Source organism: Diuraphis noxia, unplaced genomic scaffold (genome assembly GCF_037042655.1).
Source record: "Diuraphis noxia isolate RWA-SAM2 unplaced genomic scaffold, SU_Dnox_SAM2 contig0001, whole genome shotgun sequence".
Classification (NCBI taxonomy): domain Eukaryota; kingdom Metazoa; phylum Arthropoda; class Insecta; order Hemiptera; family Aphididae; genus Diuraphis; species Diuraphis noxia.
Window position 1 is genome coordinate 94357441 of NW_028301711.1, and position 21787 is coordinate 94379227.

The 21787-nt window shown below is 25.0% G+C and overlaps 2 protein-coding genes across 3 annotated transcripts in view; one reads left to right on the forward strand and one right to left on the reverse strand.

Annotated features, from left to right (window-relative positions):
* LOC107164346 (transformation/transcription domain-associated protein-like) overlaps nucleotides 1–6785 on the forward strand; it is a 42494-nt gene extending 35709 nt beyond the window's left edge. Inside the window, exons 49-62 of the mRNA XM_089214936.1 lie at nucleotides 178–624; nucleotides 690–842; nucleotides 1012–1089; nucleotides 1168–1195; nucleotides 1273–1391; nucleotides 2012–2189; nucleotides 3971–4233; nucleotides 4327–4533; nucleotides 4621–4827; nucleotides 4898–5029; nucleotides 5146–5287; nucleotides 5354–5547; nucleotides 5964–6080; nucleotides 6159–6785. Coding sequence (XP_089071062.1) covers nucleotides 178–624; nucleotides 690–842; nucleotides 1012–1089; nucleotides 1168–1195; nucleotides 1273–1391; nucleotides 2012–2189; nucleotides 3971–4233; nucleotides 4327–4533; nucleotides 4621–4827; nucleotides 4898–5029; nucleotides 5146–5287; nucleotides 5354–5547; nucleotides 5964–6080; nucleotides 6159–6236 — 2343 coding nt within the window. The 3' untranslated portion in view covers nucleotides 6237–6785. The remainder of the gene's footprint in view (nucleotides 1–177; nucleotides 625–689; nucleotides 843–1011; nucleotides 1090–1167; nucleotides 1196–1272; nucleotides 1392–2011; nucleotides 2190–3970; nucleotides 4234–4326; nucleotides 4534–4620; nucleotides 4828–4897; nucleotides 5030–5145; nucleotides 5288–5353; nucleotides 5548–5963; nucleotides 6081–6158) is intronic.
* Nucleotides 6786–7185: 400 nt separating this feature from the next.
* Bulli (regulator of MON1-CCZ1 complex protein bulli) lies at nucleotides 7186–20278 on the reverse strand. 2 transcript variants are annotated; one of them, XM_089230909.1, is made up of 14 exons: nucleotides 19613–20278; nucleotides 18456–18615; nucleotides 18105–18269; nucleotides 17249–17392; nucleotides 17011–17185; nucleotides 16806–16950; nucleotides 16611–16716; nucleotides 16401–16536; nucleotides 15264–15327; nucleotides 13214–13319; nucleotides 8702–8939; nucleotides 8382–8560; nucleotides 8143–8282; nucleotides 7186–7469 (listed from the first exon to the last, which is right to left on the reverse strand). In XM_089230909.1, the coding sequence occupies exons 2-14, from the start codon at nucleotides 18558–18560 to the stop codon at nucleotides 7307–7309; spliced, it is 1866 nt and encodes a 621-aa protein (XP_089087035.1). In that variant the 5' UTR covers nucleotides 18561–18615; nucleotides 19613–20278; the 3' UTR covers nucleotides 7186–7306. The 2 variants fall into 2 exon arrangements, with proteins under 2 accessions (XP_089087035.1, XP_089087039.1); XM_089230913.1 differs by lacking the exon at nucleotides 19613–20278 and adding an exon at nucleotides 19361–19377.
* Between the last annotated feature and the right edge of the window lie 1509 nt (nucleotides 20279–21787).

Genomic DNA, 21787 nt, shown 5'->3' on the forward strand with positions numbered 1-21787 from the left:
TCAAAGGAAATGCAAATGAAACAAGTCCCAAACCCTTACTATAATTATGTATAGCAATAATATTTAATATTTAAAAAAAGGAAAACTGATAATTAGTTAAATATTGTTATAATATATACTAATATATTATTACATATAATATGTTCGCAAATCCAATAACTTATTTTGTTTTTTTAGAAATTCAATGATCTATCAAATCTACCACTACGCAATGATTTTATGGATGATATGAAACCTCTATTATTAACAATAATAGGCAGCTTTCAAGATTTTTGTGGTAATACAGATATTGCCTCAAAATATTATAAAATGTTTTTTTCTACTAAAGAAAATAAGAAATGTATAGATATTAAATGGCAATGTATAATAGAAGATAATTTTAAATTGATTTCTCTGCATTTGCATAAATGCTCCAACCGACAAGCGCAATTAAACAACTTTTTAACAACTTTAAATTGCAATGAATTGTTAGAAAATGCTTGGCTCCAATGGGCAACATTAATTGAACATAATTTTAATCAGTTGCCCATTAAAGATTTAAATATAGCATTATCAGCTATTAAATGCTACATAATAGCATCTACATTTACTACTAATATCAAATGCAATATTGTAATGGCCAGGGTAAGTATTTATTGAAAATGCAAATTATTATTATTTTTTAATATGTACAAATTATTTTTAATCAGATTTTATGGCTTTTAACACATGATGATGACAAGTACACATTATTACGCACTTTTGAAAACTGTAATTTAATATTTTCTGATATATGGCTTCCTCAAATGCTAAATATCTTTGTAGAAAAAAATATCAAAGCCATTGTTAAAATTATTTCAAAGGTAATTAAACACATTTTATTTTTTTAAATATAAATCCTGTTAAAGAAATTCAAGTATAAATACATCATTGATTAGATTTAAGTTCAGGTTTAGTATTATTTATTATATTATGTACTTTTGCTGTGTTTCAATTAATCACATAAAATTTACTTTTATAATATTACTATAGATTGGACAATGGTATCCACAAAAAATGTATTTGACTTTGAATAGAATGTACCTCACTGTAAAAATGAATAACGCAATGGTAATATAAATTATAAACATTAGATAATAGTATATTTTTATAAAATAAAACCATATATATTAATATATTTTTTTATAGGAAACTATGTCTGAAAATAAATTAACACGTATGTACAATATTTTACACATTCACTACTTAATTTATTTTATTTTCTAATTTGTTAATACTTTGTTATTCATAAAGCAGATGATGTTCGAAAAAAAACATATAAAATGTTAAAAATTGATAAGATCAAACAAATGATGACTTTGATTCAGAAATGTAATTCAGGTATAATTCAATTGGACTTTTTTATTGATCAGGTTAGTTTAATACAGTTTATTTTTAGAATACTTTATTGTTTATTTCTGTCTTAACCTAATACTGACAAATGTTATAATTTATATTTTATAGTCAATTTTTTGACTACATGGACTCTTAGTTTTTAAATTAATATAAACTATGTAAAGAATAAATTTTAATTCAGGTGATAAAAATTGTTTTAAGTTAAGTTACTATTATTTAAAGCAATCAACATGCATTTAATATTAACACATTATTAGTTTTTTAATGTTATTTAAATGTTTTTACAAATTAAAAAATATAGCTATCATTATTTGTTAAATAAATATATTTTGTTATAATTCAAGTTTTCAATAATTTTACCTGTATTTAGATTGTATACTAAGTAACACAATATAATAAAACATCTGTTGTAAAATATGATGATTGATTCTCTACTTTTGTACAATTTTCATAAATCAGCTATACTACTAATTCATTCAGCATAACTATAAAATATTTTTAGTTAAATTATTTTGAGCATAAATAAAGTGTAGGCTGATAAAAATAATTGTATTAAAATGAATCTTACTATAAATTCTAAATTTAAAATTCAAGTATTTAAAATAAATTATATTAATTTAAAATGTTTTTATTGCAGATAACTTCATTAGGTGAAAGTTGGGATGAAGAACTACGTCGAAAGTTATATGAGTGCTTGTATCTTAGTTATGATTTTGCATTTAAAAATAAAAATTTGAATGTACGGGTTCCAAGAGAAATTTCAAATTTTATTAAAACCATAATCATATCATTTGTTGCTGAAGATGTTAACACAAGTATGTATACTTATCATACACTTAAAAAAAACTAATAAAATTAAAAATTGTGGGCAAATGGGTATCACACTGATGTGCAGTGGTTGTGAAAAATGTCGTTGTAATAGATGTGTTATATTTGAATTCAACGATATATTATTGCATACAATAAACCATTCTTAGCAGACACGGTGTGTCTGTCTATAAAATTACCAAGTATATTTTTTGACACTCATTCTAGCATACTTGTATAAATTATAAAATTTAATATTATAAGAAAAATTAATAAAAATTGAAAATATCTCATGGCAATAAATTACACAACTTTCCAGTGAAATTTTTTTTTGAGAGGAAAAAATTATTGGAAAATTTCGATTAAAATATCTTATATTAGGTGAAAAAGAAAAAATTAAATGAATTTCTCATCTAAAATTAATTTATGACATTTGAAAAAATTCTCAATAATTTAATATTAAAAAAATACATTTTAGCATGTACTCGTACTTAATTAAATTTCACCTAACCTAATTTTCATTTACTAATTTGGTATGTTTTATACGGAGGTTCCGAGTTGCGTGCGAAAATCGTTTTCTGGGTCGAATTGCGTGCGTGGTATTTTCATAACAGGGTTGAGTTGCGTGCGCGGTTCTTCTGTGAGAGAGCCGAGTTGCGTACGAGATACAGTGTTGATGCCGCACAGTGTGCCAGATTTATTTACACTAAATAATTAAAGAATACATTTATTCTTCGAATACAAATTATTAAAACAATATTAATTCAAGTGATAATACAATAAAATTATTAGGTATCTCGTAAAAACAATTATATTGAAATATTTTATATGAGTAGCAAAAAATTTCAATAAATTCCAAACGAGTTAACATTTTATTTTGAAATTGATGCATATAGAATATAGATCGTTTAATATTATTTATCAGCTTATATCTTATTGCCGAAAAATCCCATTCCCTGCATAGTACATAATACCATATGATAATACCCATATATAGCTATCATATCAGATACAGATATTACGATACCGGTTGTCTTTAAATAAAATATACGCACGTAATTCAGCTCTGTCATGAAGAAACCACGCACGCAATTCGGCTGTGTCTCGAAAAAACCGCGCACGCAATTCGGTTGTTGTCAAACATAGTTCTTTTTTTCCGCACGCAATTCGGATGCAGCCGTTTTATAACTAGGGCTTGAATGTTTATGCACTTAAAACTACTGTAATATGCATGCATTTATGCACTAAAAAATTATTATAATTCATAAAACATAGATATTTTATTTTTACTTATTATTTTTTTATATACAATTTAAAATACATTTTAATTGTGTAGTTCGTTATTTAAAATTTTTTCTTTAAAAATGAATTGAAATATGCTTTTTTATTTTTAAAATACCAAAATGTGAAACTAAAATTCAAAACCATTGAAGATGCAAAATAAAAATAGTATTATTTGATTCATTAGAACATGAATTAAATTTGTACCTAGGTTAGCATTAAATTGGATAAATAGAAAAAAATTTGTGATTTCCTAAACATCCAAGCCGTTCCTTATTTTGTAAGCAGATTGTTTGCTACTTTTACACTTTTTTGCAATAATTTTCACATTACATTTTGTTGTATTATATTCAGTATACACATTGCTGCGATGTTACGTTTCTTTGAAATGGTAAAATCTTATTGTCTTGGCAGTGCTGTTAAACTATCCCTCTGCATTTTATTGCTATCATGAATGTTTTAGCCTTTGGTTATGTAAAATTAACATATTTTTTATTTTTTAACTTAGTACAATTGCAAATGAAGAAAACATTTTTTGTCCCGGATAATTTGTCAGTATGTTATTCATTCTTCAAGCAAAAGTTTTCGTCAGATTTCAGCTCTACTTCAGTTTCTACTATCAAACTATTGATAATTCAACTAAAAAAATGGATCAAGTACATTGAAGACAAATCGAATTATCCAGCGAGATTCGTTCATCATTTTCGATGTCCCACAATCCATCAATTTGATTGGTCTGTTATAAGGATACCCAGCGACTATTATATTGACGTAATGGCTTAAAAAAAATTAAAAATATTATTATTAATTAATTAACTGTTTGATCAATTATTCCAATACTTTTTGTGACTATTAATGTTTTAGGATTCTTCTGGGGCTGTCAGAATACATAATTTCAGTGGTCATGTACATCTTATTGATAAAAATGGCACTGTTTTTAAACAGTTGTCTATTCGTGGAACTGATGGTCATATATATACTTATAATATTTCGAGAGGCCAGGCAATTGAATCTGAAGATAGAGTTTTTCAATTATTCCGTGTAGCAAATAGCTATTTGCATGATTTTAAAGTAATTTAGATAAATATAGAGTAAATTAGATTTTAAGTTTTCATAGTTGAAATTGTATTTAATTAAAAATTAAAAATTTTGTTATAGGAAACTGCTAAGAGACATTTAATGTTTTCTATACCCAATACATTCACAATCGCACCAAATTTAAGAATGGTTGAAACTAAAAAGAACTCAATATTTTCACTATTTGAAATATACACAGAAATGAAAAAAAGGCCTAATAAGTCTAAAGTGTCATGGATTCATGAAGATATTGATTTTTGGTTTTCAGTATTGAGTACATGTATTATTGTAGGTCAAATATATTGTATATATTTTTAAATTTCTCAAAATTTAAATGTCTTTATGTTGTGTTTTCTAGACTGAGAGGACTCAGCCTTTAATGGAATGTTTACTTACAGTAGGCAACGAATATGGCTCAGATGAAGTGCTGAAAAATTGGGTTTCATCGATATACCCATTGCAATCAGATTATTGGACATTCCGCAAAACTGTAAGTAATATGCTTAGAATGAAATATTATATATTACTATTTTATATAAAATCTATACTTATAATTATTTTAAAAATATAACTGTAATACAATTATCTTTAATTAACATTTTTTAGTTTGTTGAAAATTACTCACTTCTTTGTTTCTTTGAGTATGCATTTAACCTTATCAAATTGAAGCCTGAGATGCTGAATATTGACAAAAATAATGGAGTTGCTGTTGCTTTATTCTATAGATTTAATTTGAGTGAAGTTCATGGTCAGTAATTCAACACTGAGTATATTTGTGGCTTGTGCTTAAAAAACAATACTTATATCTTTACAGGAAACTTAGTTCAAAATCACATAATACCTTTTCGTTTAACACCAAATTTGACAAAGTTTATCACACCTTATCGTAAATATCAAATGATAAATTGCATTACTGTAACTGGCAATTGCTTAATCAACAATATTGACGATTTTAGTGTTGTACTAAGATTATTATTGAAGGATGAATTTATGGCTTATTATAATATTGTAAGTAATCCAATGACTTTGGTATATGTTTTAGTTTTAAAATATATTTAATGAAGTACCTATAATTTAATAAATACTAATAATTATTATTCCTAATATTATATTTGTATAGTAATTTTGGATATTTTGTAAGGTACATTATATGTGTATGAAAACTAGCTATAAAATTATTTTTAGTAATATGTTATGTTTAACCACATTGACACAATCATATAAACATAGTAAATAATATTAAAATTAATGAAACAAAATTATAATTGACTCATTAATTAATTTGAATTTATTTTTAACTAAATTTTGATTTTTAACTGGTTTTCTGCTGTAAACAGCAATAACACTTTATTAAGTATCAAGTATTAAGTATGCTGAAAATGAACTACAGAATTGTATTCATTCAATATTGTGATTTATTTTAGAAAACTTGCAAGAAAATATCAAGGAATGAGATGAGCATTTTTGAAATAGTTGATGAAAACTTAAAGTATATACTAAACAATTTTAATAAACTAAAATATTCTTCAACGCACAATCCAGTAATATTTCTAGAATAATATTATTAATCACATTCGATGGTTTTTATTTTATAACAACTATTTTAATTATACTTTCAGATTCCTGATCTCATAAACCAAGCTTTCCATAAAGAAATATTATGTTATGAAAGTCCAACATGGCGCGCCTGGTTGTAATGAGTAATGAATATACTATTATTATAGCCATTAGGTTAAGGTGTTTTGAAAATGATAACTTTTGTATTGCCTTTTTCTCTATCGTATATTTTATACTATTATTATTATTATGTCTTTTAATTGGAAACTATTTACATGCTGGTCACATATTATATAAAATAATTTTATGATTGTAATATTTCATAATAAACTCAATTTTTAAACTAGCAACTGTATATTTAATAAATGTAACTAATTTGTAATAGCAGATAGAATCTTAAATATCAAAATATGTTTAAATTTAAAATATAATATTATTAAAATCAAACTTTTAATTATAACTGCTTATGTATATTTATTGATAATATAAAAATTATACACCCATTATACATATATATATAATAATATAGTGACAATTATGATTATAATAAATAATTAAATAATAATGTTATCAGTGTATAATTATATCTACAAACTTATGTAATTTTTTTTTTAATAATGTACCATCTTCATATTTTTTTGCTTTTATTAAAGCTAGCAGAGTAAACAATCAAATCATTTATAACAAAAGTTAAGTTGGTAAAATATACTTCTGAACCATCAGAAATGATAAAGTTAAAGGTTTATTAGAAAATACGTACAAAGAAGTACATTTTAATATTATATGAGTTACTATTAATAATACTTGAGTAATGGTATTAAATTTTTTTTTTTTTGAAATGAGGTTATTTTTAATATGGTTAATAGAAGCCGATAGAATTAAGTTATTTTTTCTTTTATATTCAGAATAGACAACCATTATTAATGTAAATTTAATGAATTTTTAAAATTGGTGGTTGGATATAGTTTTATAAAAATATCCCTGCTTTATATTTATATTTATTGTCTTATTTTAAAAGATAAAATCAGCAATACAATTATTTATAATAAATCATAACAAAATATTTGTATTAACAAAAATAAATAAATAATAAATGATTTAAAGTAATAACATAAGTATTCTGAAACTATAAATATCAAGTATTTAAATTTTAATACATTGTTAAATAATAGTCATATTGCTTAAATATTTTATTAAACTTATTTTAAAACTATCCTTTGGTATTTGTGTCAAGTTCATCATTTGAGGTTACTTTTCTTTGTATAAATTCTTCTTTAGTAGAATGCAATATTTTTGAATTATCAGTTGACATTGCGATTTCGGTCAATTTTCTATAAGTAGAATGATCTAGCATATTGTGTTGTGACATATATCTGTAAATTCAAAACATAAACAAATACTTTAAAGAGCATTAATTTTATATGATAAAGGCCTTAAGCCTTATTTGGTTAAGCTATTTATTTCACTACATTAATGTGGATACTTATTTCATCAGCAATACCTGCTGAAGTATTTTAAAAAATGAGCACCTAGGGCTGACAGGATATAAATGTCTGAAGAGGATGGCATAATTATTTGGCTGCATGCTATTTTCTGTCTTACAAAAGAACAGCATAACATTTAATTTAATAAACCAATTTGGTGTTCTTACTTTTAAATTACATAGTAAATTAATTTTTTTTTTTTAACCTAACCTAACCTATGATTAAACATAAAAAGGTAAGAATGAAGTGTATTTGTACGTATGATGATTAGGATACAATTATTTAAGTGATTTAAGAGTATATTGAGTTGCATTATTTAATATTTTACATTTACATACTGACAATTCACTGAAACATTGAAATATTGTATAAAACTGACATAAAAACATGGATCATGTTGTTACCATTAAATTTGATACTAGGTAGTTTACCATGATATTAAAGCTAACAATACATAATTGGTTCAGCTGAAAGCAACATATATGCTATGCAATATATTTGTAAACCAGAAACAACACATGTGGGTGTGATATATTTACGTTAACAGTTTTGTTATACTTGCCTCATAGATGGGATGACTTGTTTCTTGGAAAGCAAAACTTCAACAATCTCTTCATGAGCTGTATTCAATCTATGTAACATGTCAAGAGCCATCTGATAAGCTGGTGAATAAAGTGATTCCAAAGATAATAATAAACAAGCCTGAAATAATATAGCAATTCTAAATTAGTACACAACTTGCTCTTTAAAAATGTACTTAAATATTAAATTTCATTAAACAAACAATATAATTATATTCACCAATGGCTTAGAATCAATAACAATGTGGTATTGCACCATCTGATGAAGCTGAAAATACATTTTATTGATTACTAGACAGTTTATAAGTAATTCATAAAGGAAGTGTTCAATAGTTATTTTGTTATCTGTCAGCGATCGTATGTATTCAACTAATATTGAAACTGTAAACTTTTTATCGTCTGCAACACAAAATGTGATAATCAAATATTTAAATGCTTTATAAATTAGACTAATACAATACAATTTTTTTTTAGATAAATATTAAAAGATAACTTAATTTAAAGATTTTTAATAATATAAATTTTTAAATGGTTATGCACCTTTAGAATTTCCTAATTTATCAACTAATTTTACAAACACATGTTTGTAAACATCCAATTGTTCTATAACAACTTTGCATTTTAATGATTCAGCAACAATCATATAGTCATTAGGTAATGGACTGGTGTTCATAATATGGTGGTTGAGATGTTTCTTGTAGACAATATTCAAATGATCAAAAACATTGCCTATTTCAATCAAATTACTTCTTTTTTCTAAAATCATATGTTGTAATACCTAAATTAAAAACAAATATATAATGTGCATAGCTTTAAGAATAACATAATAATATTAATAAATACATTAAAATTATAAATATGTAATGTATGATAACATGTTATATCTATACATATTGTAATGAATATATCTAAACATAGAAAATTGTGGTTTGTAATTATGTAATTTCAACCATTGTATGAATTTATAAAATAACTAGACAACATCATATTATGTTGCAAAGATTTATGCTAAAACTATTTGGTTTTTTAAACTATTATTTTTAGAATATTAGGTATATAATTAAATATAAAAGTATATAGATAAATAATTATTCGATACTATTTAATGGCTGTGAGTTATTCTGAGTATCAATTATGCTTTAAGCATAGACATTTTTCTTAAAATAATTAAAAAACCCTCTATCCCTTGGAAAATATATTTTACACTTTCAACAAGACTTAATTCTTTATTTCACTTATTGATCTAGTTCAAGTGTCTCCAAGTTAGTTAGTTTTATTTTAGATTCTGAGCAGAACAATGAATGTATTGATTTTAAAATGATGTGTTTTTTATTTGTGTGCGTGTGTACACTATAAGCAGTTGAAATAAAAAGAAAAATGGGAATTTTTTACACAAAATTGATTTCTTGATTGTAGTGTAACTTTAAAACAAATTACCGTAGATACATGCAATTTTCACAGAATGTTTATATTAGCATTATTGTTATACACCATAGAATTTAAAGCAGTTTACGTACATTTTCAGTTTTCAATTTTTTTAGTTTTTTTTTCCATAAATGTCAATAAAATTTTATTCATTGGATAAAAAAGCTTAAAAATTTAATTCAAGCTTTCTAATAAATTATTATAATGGTAGTTAAAAATACAGTCACAATTTTTTTTTTATAATCATTTTAAGTTCAACTCTGATAAAATATGTCAAAAACATAAAAATGTGCAAATTACTTTGAGTTTTAAAAATTAGTACCTATATAATAAGTAACAAATTTAAAAACATTCTTCTTTTAAATCTAAGATTTAAAAATTCAACACAAGATTTTTGTCAAATTAAATTTATATGGGTCTTTGAATTTAAAATTTTACAGCATTGTATATTCCATTCAATTTTTCTCATACCAACATTCTTTTTTGTTGTCCAAAACTAATAATTGCAAAAACTTAAAATTTACACCATGTTTACTTCATCAATTCTTATACTTGATGACATTTTCAAAACATTTCAAATCTTCCAGTTATTTAGAGATAATTTCAATTTTCTGTTTTTTTTTTTTAGTTTTTATTCTATAAATACCAATGAGCTTTTATTAGTTAGGTCAAAAAGCTTGAAAATGTAATGCAAGGTTCTCCATAAGTTTATAAATAGCAGTTGAATAATATAAAAATACATAGGCTTGGTTTTTTTTTAATAACTGTATAACTTGAAAATTAAAAATTTATAAATTATTTATTTAAAATATCCTAGACTGATAAAATGCCTCCACCTCTTTCTTCGTATACAATGATATTATTGATATTATATAATTGAATTCAAATTTAATAACATCCTTTAAAATAACCCACTTGTAACCTGGTGTACTGAAGAGCGACATCCACTTACCCTCTTTTAATACATTAATCACTGAAAATAATTCCTATATATCTTCAATTACATTATATCTCTATTCATATCTAAACAATGTATGCCCATAATAAGTCAAAACGTATCATGGATGTGTTCACTGTTAAAAATGGTTGGAGAAGCTTGATCTAAATAATTTAAAGTATTTCATGTTTTTAAAAATATTTACACACTATTATTATTATTTTTTAGATTCTGAACGAAGTGATGAATGTATTGATTTCACAATGATGTGTGTTTTTTTTTTTTTTTTTTTTGTTTTTTTTTTGTGTCTGTGTACAGCATAACTAGTCGAAATAATACTTCGATTTCAAACTTTGGGGGTGGTTTCCGATGTAAAATTGAAGATCCTTGGTGCATTATAGAGGTCAAAAATAAACATTTTCCAACAGTTTTCAAAAAAATCGAGAAAAACAAAAAAAAAATGACAGAAAAACGGGAATTTTTACGCAAAATCAGTTTTCGACCAAATCGATTTTTTTATATGGTTGTAATTCAAAAAATAATCACTTGAAATACTTGAAATTTTCACCAAATGTTTATGTTAGTGTTCTCTATATACAGTTTAATTTTCAAAAATGTTTGACTCTTTTTGAGTTATTTATAGACCACTGAAATTTACACTTTTTTTGAGAATTTTTTTTTGAAGTGTCGGTAAAAAAATGTTGGACGACCAAAAAAACTTGAAAATTTAATACAAGGTTCCTTATGAGTTTTTCTTATTGTAGCTAAAAAAAATTTAAAATCGTAAGTCACAATTTTTTTTAATAATCGTTTACAGTTCAAAATTTTACGAAATCTGTCGAAAACGCGAAAATTTGCAAGTAATTTTGAAGTTGAAAAATCATAAAATTTTTTGCGTTTATAACTAAGGATTAAAAATACAACACTAAGTTCTCCATAAGTTTTCCTTCAAGTAGCTATAGAGAAAACTCGAAGTATCATTATAGAAAAAATTTTAAGTGCGTTTGAATTTTAAATTTTTACGAAATAGCGTAACGATAACGATTTATCCTGAAACGATTTTAAATATTTGTTATTATTCAAAAAGTATAAGTCCTAGATACTTGAAAATTTTACCAGTTATTAGGATTGGTATTTTCTTTACATGATTAAATTTTCAAAATAGTTTGACTTTTTTTGAGATATTTATAGACGACTGAAATTTTCAATTTGTCTGAAAATTTTTTTTTGAAGTGTCGATAAAATTTTTTTGGCCCTATCAAAATACTTGAAAATTTAATACAAAGTTCCTCATAAGTTATTCTTAAAGTGATTAAAAAATTATAAGAATACATAGGTACAATTTTTTTTATTAGCATTTGAAGTTCAAATATTGACTAAATACGTAAAAATTACGGCAATGTTCAAATTATCTTAGATAGAAATTCATAAAAGTTTTTCTTTTTAAATCTAAGATTTGTGAATTTAATACAAGGCTCCTATCATATTTTTACAATAGCAGTTGAAAAATAAAAGAAATATATTGTCACAAATTTTTTTTATAAGATTTTACAGTTCAAATTTTGACCAAATACATAAAAATTACGGCAATGTTCAAATTATGTTAGATCGAAATTCATAAAAGTTTTTCTTTTTAATTCTAAGATTTGAGAATTTAATATAAGGCTCATAATATACTTTTGCAATATCAGTTGAAAAATAAAAGAAATATATAGCTACATTTTTTTTTTTACATGCATTCAAATTTTAATTTTGACAACATACGTAAAAATCACGAAAATTCGTAAATTATTTTATTCTATAAATTCATAAAAAATTTTCCTTTTATACCTAAGATTTGAAAATTTAATACAAGGCTCCTTACAAGTTTTTCAATCTTTATCACAAAAAAAATGTCCATCGGAAATTCAAATTAAATTTTTATTAGCATTTGAATTTCAAATATTGACAAAAATTCGTCAAAACCATGAATATTTGCAAATTATTTTGTAGTTCAAAATTCATAATATTGTTTGTATTTATATCTAAGGTTATACAATTTAACACCAAGTTTTCCATAAGTTTTGCTTCAAATAGCTATAGAGAAAATTTGAAGTGTCATTATAGGAAAAATGTTTTGAGCGTTTGAGTTTTACATTTTTATGAAATCGCGTAATGATAACGATTTACCCTCAAACCAGGTATTCGTATATCTATGATAATATAAGGTATTATGAATTATGATAACTACACTAATTAATTAACCGTGCCTTATGCAAAATGCGTCTTAATTGAAAAATAAAATATTTGTTTCAAAATAGAATATATGACAATATTTAAATATAATATATCCTAAACTGACAAATCATCTCCGTTCAGAATCGTTTTTCGTATACAATGATACCTATCATTTTATTCAAATCTAATCCCATCCATTACAGTAACCTACTGTACAGCAGAGCGACATCCACGACTTACCCGCTTTTTTTAAAATTATTCTATGTTAATATAATTATTTTTATTTTTATATTTTGTACAAACTAGCCATGTACTTCATTAACAAAATATCAAAAATGACAATGTACCTAAATGTAATAAAATTTCAATACCAGGATAAATATTATGCTTTGGACATATAATCCATAAATAATAATTAAAATCTTAGTAAATTTATATATTTAAATATAATTAAACATAAGCATAAATAATACCTCCAAAGTGATATCTTTTGAGTTTGGACGTAAAAGAAGAAAATCAATAAGAGAACATTTATCCATAATTACTTTGGATACAGCCGATAAGTTTAGTTTGAAATGCCTGTAAAAAAAATTAAAATGTCAGATAATTCAACTTAAGAGGACGCCACACCCATATTTGTTGTCTCAGTCTTATACAAACGCTTAGGTAACATACCAAATTTATACTAAACAGTTCACGTTTTACTCTGTTAGCTTAAAAGTTAGAGTGAATAGATTTATTATGAAACTTTATGGTAAGAACATTATCTGTGTTTTGTTGGAAGCATTTTTACGATAGTTCAATTTTTAAGTGAGTTAAGCACGTATAATACATTGTAAAATAAAAATGCTCATAACTCACTTAAAAACTGAGTTATCGTAAAATATTTCCAAAAAAACACAGATGATGTTCTTACCATCAAGTTTCTTAATAGGCCTATTCACTTTAATTTTTAAACTATCGGAATAAAACGTAAACTGCTGTACGTAAATTCACTCTAATTTTTAAGGTATGTTACGGGTTTGTTAGACTGATACAACAAATATGGATGTGGCGTCCTCTTAAATAATTAAAAATTAATCAACGCAAAAATATATTTTGCAATCTATAATATGTATAATATAATGAATTGAAGTTCCAGAAGCAAATTAATATTTTTGTAGATACTGCAGTTTTCAAGCCACATTTTCAAAACGATACATACTAGATAGTGTTGGTGAAAGTTAAAGGACCAGTGGCGTAGCCATGAGAGGGGGGGCTGCAACCCCCTCAGACCCCTCCCCACTGAAATTTTAAGAAAATAAAAAAATTATTTTAATGATCTATGATATTCGCTCAAAAAGTCTTAAATTGTATTTTACTAATTTTAAATTGTCATCTTTATTTTGCTAGTTTTCTATAGCTTCGGACGTGCTAGTATAGGTATTTAATGCACTGCTGTGTAAAAAATTGATCAGCCTACCCCGAAAAAAAATCCTGGCTACGCCGCTGTAAAGGACAGTTGAGGATCTGTGACCAAAGATTTATTTTTTCAATGGTTAGGTTTAGAGGGTTTGAAGTTTCTTTAATAATAGTATATACACTGATTTAAAATGTGACCAGATTAAGCAAAATCTGGACTAATAAAGTTCAACTGCTAAATTTTATTTGTTTTAGTGCATATATTTTATAAATTTTTCAAATTGTTAGTGTAAAATTAGGTGCTACAAAATATGTCCTCAAGAAACTTGTTTATTTTAATTTAATTTACTAGATACATGTAGGATTCGTTTAAGAATTACATTATCAAATAATATAGTTGAAATTATCAAAACCTTGATAATGGTTGGTGGTGTCTACCTATTTTAAATTGTTAAAATCAAAGAACAATTATATTCTTTAGTATAACTTTTGATGTCGTAAATGCTATGTGAATTTATTATATTATTTTATTATTCTAGTTAATTTCCTTTCAAAATTGACTATAGAAAATGCCAAAAGTAAATTGTTTAAGTAAAATCGATTGTATGCGTTTGAAGTACAAAAATTTGGACATCATTTTTTTCAACCAATGGGTTGGTGTTATTTTGTAAGATATGTAACATGTAAGTTATTGCCAAAAAATAATTTTCCCAATAGAACTAAAATTTTCAAGAAATAATTTTTAGTAAAATTATTATAAAATATTTCTTACATTATCTTTAATACTTAGTGCTAAAAAATTATTTAAATAATAAAAGTACATTTCTAAAAAAATTTTTTTTAGCTCTTGCAAATAAATGTATTCATTTTATTTTGATAATGCATTTTTTAAGTTTTTCTAGTTTTTCTAGTTTATTTTGAGATTTTTTAAGGCATTAAAATCCCAGCCCTTATACTAAGCTTATTACTAAGATCTTTGACCAAGTCAAAAAATATTTATTATTTATTATATTTTATATAAGTAATTTTGATATAATTCAATTATTTAATATCAAAATCAATATAAAAAGTAACCTAAGTATCAAACAAACTAAAAATTGTAATATAAAATAAAGTACATACCATAGATAACCTAATTTTGCATCTATTATTATGTTGGGTTGAAACGAAATGCAAATACTTGAATCTGTGATCAAAATATTAAAGAACATATGGATAATTTTATTTTTTATTAATTTATAATAATATTTAATCAATATAACTATTTCATGTAATATTGCAAAACTAATTATAAACATTTTTATATGAATTTTTAAAACCAGTTTAAAAAATATGTCACAAAGTTAAGGTACAGAATCATTTTGATTTGAATAATAATGAAAATATCATAATTAGAAAATACCTTTTTTTTTTTTTTAATTTTATTATAGAATATGTTTTGAAATACATTGTTGAAATCAAAATAAAACATTAAAATAATTACTTAAAGTACCTAAATATATCATTTTTTCAATTTAGAAGTGATATAAAAATATACCACATACAATTTTTTTCTAACAAAGTTTTAAATTGTCATCAGATGCAATTTATAAGTTAAAATTTCTTTTAATTTAGATTAGGGACTATATTAAAAGAACCTTAAAATGTACATGTATTTATTCCCTAAAAATATTTAACTATGCATTAAAAAAAATCATAACAAAACAGTTTATCAGTATAAGAATAATTATAATGATTTAAAATAATTTAACTATTATAGTTAAAAAAAAAAAAATGTATGAATAAACACACTACTGATGAATAAAAGTATCCCATTAGGACTTAAAAATAAAGTACTGGCTAGAATAAACATGTATTGGTTATAATATTTATGACAAGGATTAGATAAAATTTTACATTGTACGTCAACATTAATGCAATCATACAATTATCGTATGAACAGAGGTATCCCAACTATAAAGTTGGAGCACAAAATGTATAAATAATTTTCAACAAAATACATTATTTGATACAATTAAATGTCAATTTCAAAATGAAAGTAAAATAAGCTTTCTTATGTTTTATTAGTTTTTAATAATTATTTTGTATTTTCAAATGAAAAAAAAAAATGTGTTATTATGAAATAATATTTTCATAGCTATTGTGTATATTGGACAGAATAAAGTGACTCAAGTATTTATTTTGCCTTAAAATTCAATTATTAAGTAAATATAATTAAATTTCAAATTGCTTTATATTTCAATTATAAAAAAAGGATACATAGATGAGAAATGTAATATGCTCCTCCTTCTCTTTGAACTGTTCTTTTAATTGATAGATTATCTAAGATAGGTAAATAATGTGATACCGTATGCTCTTTTGCAGCTTCCATATATATGTCAAATACAGAAGAAGACTAAATAATAAAAATTATATGTTATAGATTAATGTATTATATTTATAAATACCACAAGCTTAATGATAAATAACCTTTGTGTGTTGGTAATGAACGACAATCAAATTATCAACTACATTAATCAATAATTTACCATTGTGTGTTAATCGTAGAATATGTGATTTTTTAAACGTCATCATTCTGTAAAAAAATAATTAATTGTTTTTTTTTTTGTGAAACATAGATTAATGTGTTTATACATAATATAATTAAATTATAATACACTATACTTGTTTAACGAATAAATTATTATTTCATTACGACTATGACTTGTTGGTAAAACTAATATCCTGAGTATGTTGTATACAGTTGTCATTACAATATTTCGTTCACTAATTGATTGATTTGGTATATTAAGAGAAATATCTAAATCAACTACAAAAAAATAAAAATAAAATTTCATCATCATTATTAATTAGATGATTTTATTAATACTTTCTAATTTTGTCAGTTTGTTAATATTTCCAGGTAAAATGTGGAGGGGTTGAAAATCTCCAAAAGAATTCATAGACAGCAGTAATATTTTTGAGTGATTAGAGTAAATAAACCAATTTACATGCAAATTTATGGATTTTGAAAATAATATACGTTGCTTAGGTTGGCCTTCAACCTATATAAAGACATGAATATATGCATGATTTAAAAAGTTTAAAGTATTAAGTTTTTATTTTACCTGGTATAATTCTACACCTTTATCACTAATTAATAGTATTTCATTGTTACTAGTCCAAATAAAGCCCAACAATTTGGCACCTTTTAATTTACAGTACAAAAAATAAGGACTTTGTAATGTATTTTCTTTAATATCCATTAATTCCTAGAAATTATATAATATGTAATAAATGACATAGGTACAACAAAAGTAACAGTAAAATTATCAACATACATTTTAATAATGATATAATTTGACAGATTTGATATTACAATATTAAATTATTGATACAATAATTCATTCATTATTTCAAACCTATAAAACTAAATTTAAATTTTTATGATAAACAAACAAAGCTTGTTATATAAATAATTTAAAAAGTAGCTTGAATTGAAGTATGCAACTGTAGTCTCAATAATATTTGAATTTATTTTCAATAATATTGAAGAATTATTTTTCTTAACCATATAACAATGCATTATCGTACATTAAAAAAAATCTACCTAATACTTTTGCATGGGTATTTAACTAAACATTAAAACAAATAAACCTATTTAAATACTAACATTTATTAATTTTAAAATTTGTTTTTGTTTTGGAGAATAATAAATAATATTACATAAGTAACTTTTTATTCATATGCTTAATATATTAGATGTAAGACATTGTGTATTAAACAGCTGTACAACACAGTGAAAAATAAAAATAAAATTATGATTTTCAACAAAATAAATAGAAAATGTGAATTGTATTTGATAAAAATTAGTAATTACCATTAAATAATGTATACTATACACTTTATATTTTACCTTACTATTTAAAGTCAATTAAAATGTCACCATATATTTTGATAAAATATATATGCACAAAAACTTACCACAGATAAAGCTGTTCTCATCATTGTTAATATTTTACAGTCCAGGGACATTTTTATTGACGACACTGGTCCCCGATCTTCAATTTTAAATACCATATTTTCTCTATAACGATTACTTGATGTCACAATTATTTCAGTCAGCTCACCAGAATGAACAGTAATTATCTAAAAAAGTGTAAGCTATAAATAGTAATAATAATTGGTATTTACAGTTTCAAACTATTACATGAAAAGCATTTAGTAAATATAATTAATATAACAACAATATAAAATCATAAATGAATATCATTACTTCATACTTAAATCTTGTTTTATTAAATTTATATTATTTATTGTATATAGTTTGTTTACCTGTCCAGTAATTTCATCGTAAAACACATTTGTTGTTTTGCTTACACTTGCAGGAACAAACTGAATTGGATCATCATTCAGTTGAAGACAGTTATCATCATCCATAATTAAAATTAAAACGGTTAACTGAATAATTATATACAGTTTTTAAATATTAAATCTGAAAATATTAACCGATTGATTACAAAATGAATAGCAATGGATTTTACATACAGTGCCTATTTTTCTGAATGGCCTAATGATAAACAAATTGTTACGCCTTTTTCTCCTCATTTAACAATTTCATCAATGGTAGAATAAAAAAGGCTTATAAGAACCTGTTGAGTAGTTTGTTTACATATTATCGAATATTAATACAATATTGAAACCATGACAAAGTGTATTTTGGTCATGATTGGAACACTGGTGTTATAAACCTCTATACTACACTAGTTAAGGAACTCATCATAAAATTAATTTTGTAGGTAAATTAAATACGAATACGAACATGTTCAATCTTTTAATACGTTTTAATATGTTACCTGCCTAAATATTTAATAATTTTTAAATTAATATATATATATATATATGCCAACCCAAAACATAATGGAAGATCTTTATTATTATGTATTCACTTTATTCAGAGTTCCTAATCTAGTATAGTATAGGCATCAGTGATGTATACTCATTATTATTTTAGTCATGATAATTTAAATGTCACCAATAATATACTGTTGTTTTGCAAATAAATTAATAGAATATTTGAGAACAACGTATGTTAAATTTCAAAAATATATATTTGAACGTTGTTTGATATACATAAACTTAATAAGTTATAAGTTATAACTGTGCATTGATTGGTGTTTAAGAAATATTTATCGGACAGATATAAAACTAAACAAAAATAATTAGCAAAAGAATATTACTAGGCATTGAACGATGCATAATGTTCACCAAACATCACACAGTGACATATGACAGATTTTTAATTTTTTTTTTTTATCCTTAACAAAGTAGTAGGGCAGGTCACAGGTAGATACTATTGTTTTATCAATTGTGTGAGCCACAGATAGTCAAATACTGAACCGGTTGACGGTTCTATACTCTTACACATCGACAGCAGTCATCGCTGGAAAGTCCCATTGTTTATCACCGTTATGAGATAAAATTCAACTTACATTCCGCAGCAAAACGAACGAGACATTGAACTCGGAATCATCTACACAGACGTTGGTGCAGCCATCTGAAACGTCAGTTTGCAACATATCTTGTGCACCAGTGGTGTTTCAATAATACGCTAGCAGACTATGAAGAAACGATAACAAAATTTGGTCGAATCGCAAGCTTGAAAATGTTTACGATTAATTTAAGTGCGCGATAGAAGTAATCGATTTCAGATTTCTATCGTGCTAAATTTGGAACCTTGGAGGTGTTATTACTTATTATTCTAATGTGATCGTGATTAGCATGGACAAAACGTATACAACTACTGATACTATACGATGACTACTATCAGTACTATCCACTATTATTTATCATTAATGCTATTAATTTCACAAACGAAGGATTTTTCATAAAATTTTTCATAACACTGATAAATATTATTTTGATAATTGTTTGATCGAAGTTAATCTGATAACGAATAGATTTCATACGACATGTTACGTCTCGTTCTGGCCAATTAACACGTTGAGCTCCGCTAATTAGCTTTGTTCGTTTTAAAAACTAAGTGTTTACACTATAGTGTAGAAGTGTTGGGTACGGCGTGTGGTGTGCCAATTTAAAACAAACGTTTCAGGCTCAGGCAGTCAGCATGTGGTGAGCGATAAGGAAATATTTATGATAATAACTGGCTCCACACCAAAAATCAAGTTCGACACGTCCTGCACTTTAGTTGGTGTGGATACAGTGTACACACCAAACCCACAATATTTCAAAACAAACAGTGTGTACGCTAACACTTTTCTAAAACAAACGCTTCAGGTGTATACCATTATGAAAAAGTGTACACTTTTTGTCAAAACGAACAAACCTATGTCGCCCTCGTCGCCGCGCCGAAACTACGTACGGTCGACTACGCGTCGACGCCGTAATACGTACTCATCACTTTATCTATAACGTACTTTACGACTAGAATAGCCGCAGAAAAAGTAAACAAATAATAATCTCATTTTATTTATAAATACTTCATGATTAAAAATAATTTTCATCGCGTAATAAAAATAGTTTTATATTTTTCGAATCACCCTGTATTCTGAGGAACACGGTGTATACTTGTATACAGCGTAAAATAATTTGAATGGATATTATGTTAGTGTTGGAAATGTTATTCATACCATTTATTATGTCAAATTGCGACAGAATTATAATGATACGGTATACAATTATTATCGGCGATAAACGTCGTCGTGATTTCGGGGAAAAATAAATATTCAAACTAAAATTAAACAACATTAAAAACCAATGGTATCGTTAGATTCGTAAAGGTAGCCACACACGGTCCGGTCGGCCTGTCAGTTATGCCTGCACAGGCCGCCGGAGACCGGTCGGGGGCGTCATTCACTTGGGCGAATAACCCAAAATTTACCTGAGTAGAGCTGTATCATTTGGGCGAGAAATTAACCGATCGTTTAGATGAATTTATAAATTATTGAATAATAATAGGGAAGTAACATGTTATATTTAACATATAATAAATACGATCATATTAAATATGAGTTAAAATTAAAAAAACTAGTTAGGTACTATTTTTAATAAAATATTATGACAATATGACAATTTATATGAGAATATATTGTTGGGAGCGTACGTAAATTAGAGTATTATTATTATTATTATCGGCTTAACGAATGTTCGCGAACCGTCGTGCGGTGGCGTGCCGGGTCGCGAACATTCTAGAACCTGTTTCGTTTTTAATAAATATAGGCGACATAGACGACCCCTAGTCAGTCATCGGCCATCCTAGTACGCGAGCGATTTGTAAGTAATGTTTGAATAGAAATAAACTATTGTAGTAAGAATTCGTCGATCTTTTTGTTTGTGTGTCTGTACGATCGCCGTACACACACACCAATATAATGGATATGAGGTACCATACTAATAACAAATTATAAGATAATAAATTATATATGACAATTACAACATAACACATTTTTAACCATATACCAATTAGAATTAACTGAGAGTCCTAAGTCTCTAAAAATGAGAAGGAAAACGTATATTATATAGTCTATAAATTATAATCAATATGATGACTAAATATAATATTGTGATAATTAGTCATAATTTTATAAATTATTTTTTAGGAATAATATTATATAACAATTTTTTTTTTTAATAACTCGGCTCGCCCA

Coding starts and splice junctions, on each gene's coding strand:
- Bulli (XM_089230909.1), bottom strand. CDS start 18,560: ATGGATGATGATAACTGTCTTCAACTGAATGATGATCCAATTCAGTTT. Junction 18,270..18,455: donor ACGATGAAATTACTGGACAG/GTAAACAAACTA, acceptor ACACTTTTTTAG/ATAATTACTGTTCATTCTGG. Junction 17,393..18,104: donor TGAGAACAGCTTTATCTGTG/GTAAGTTTTTGT, acceptor TATAATTTCTAG/GAATTAATGGATATTAAAGA.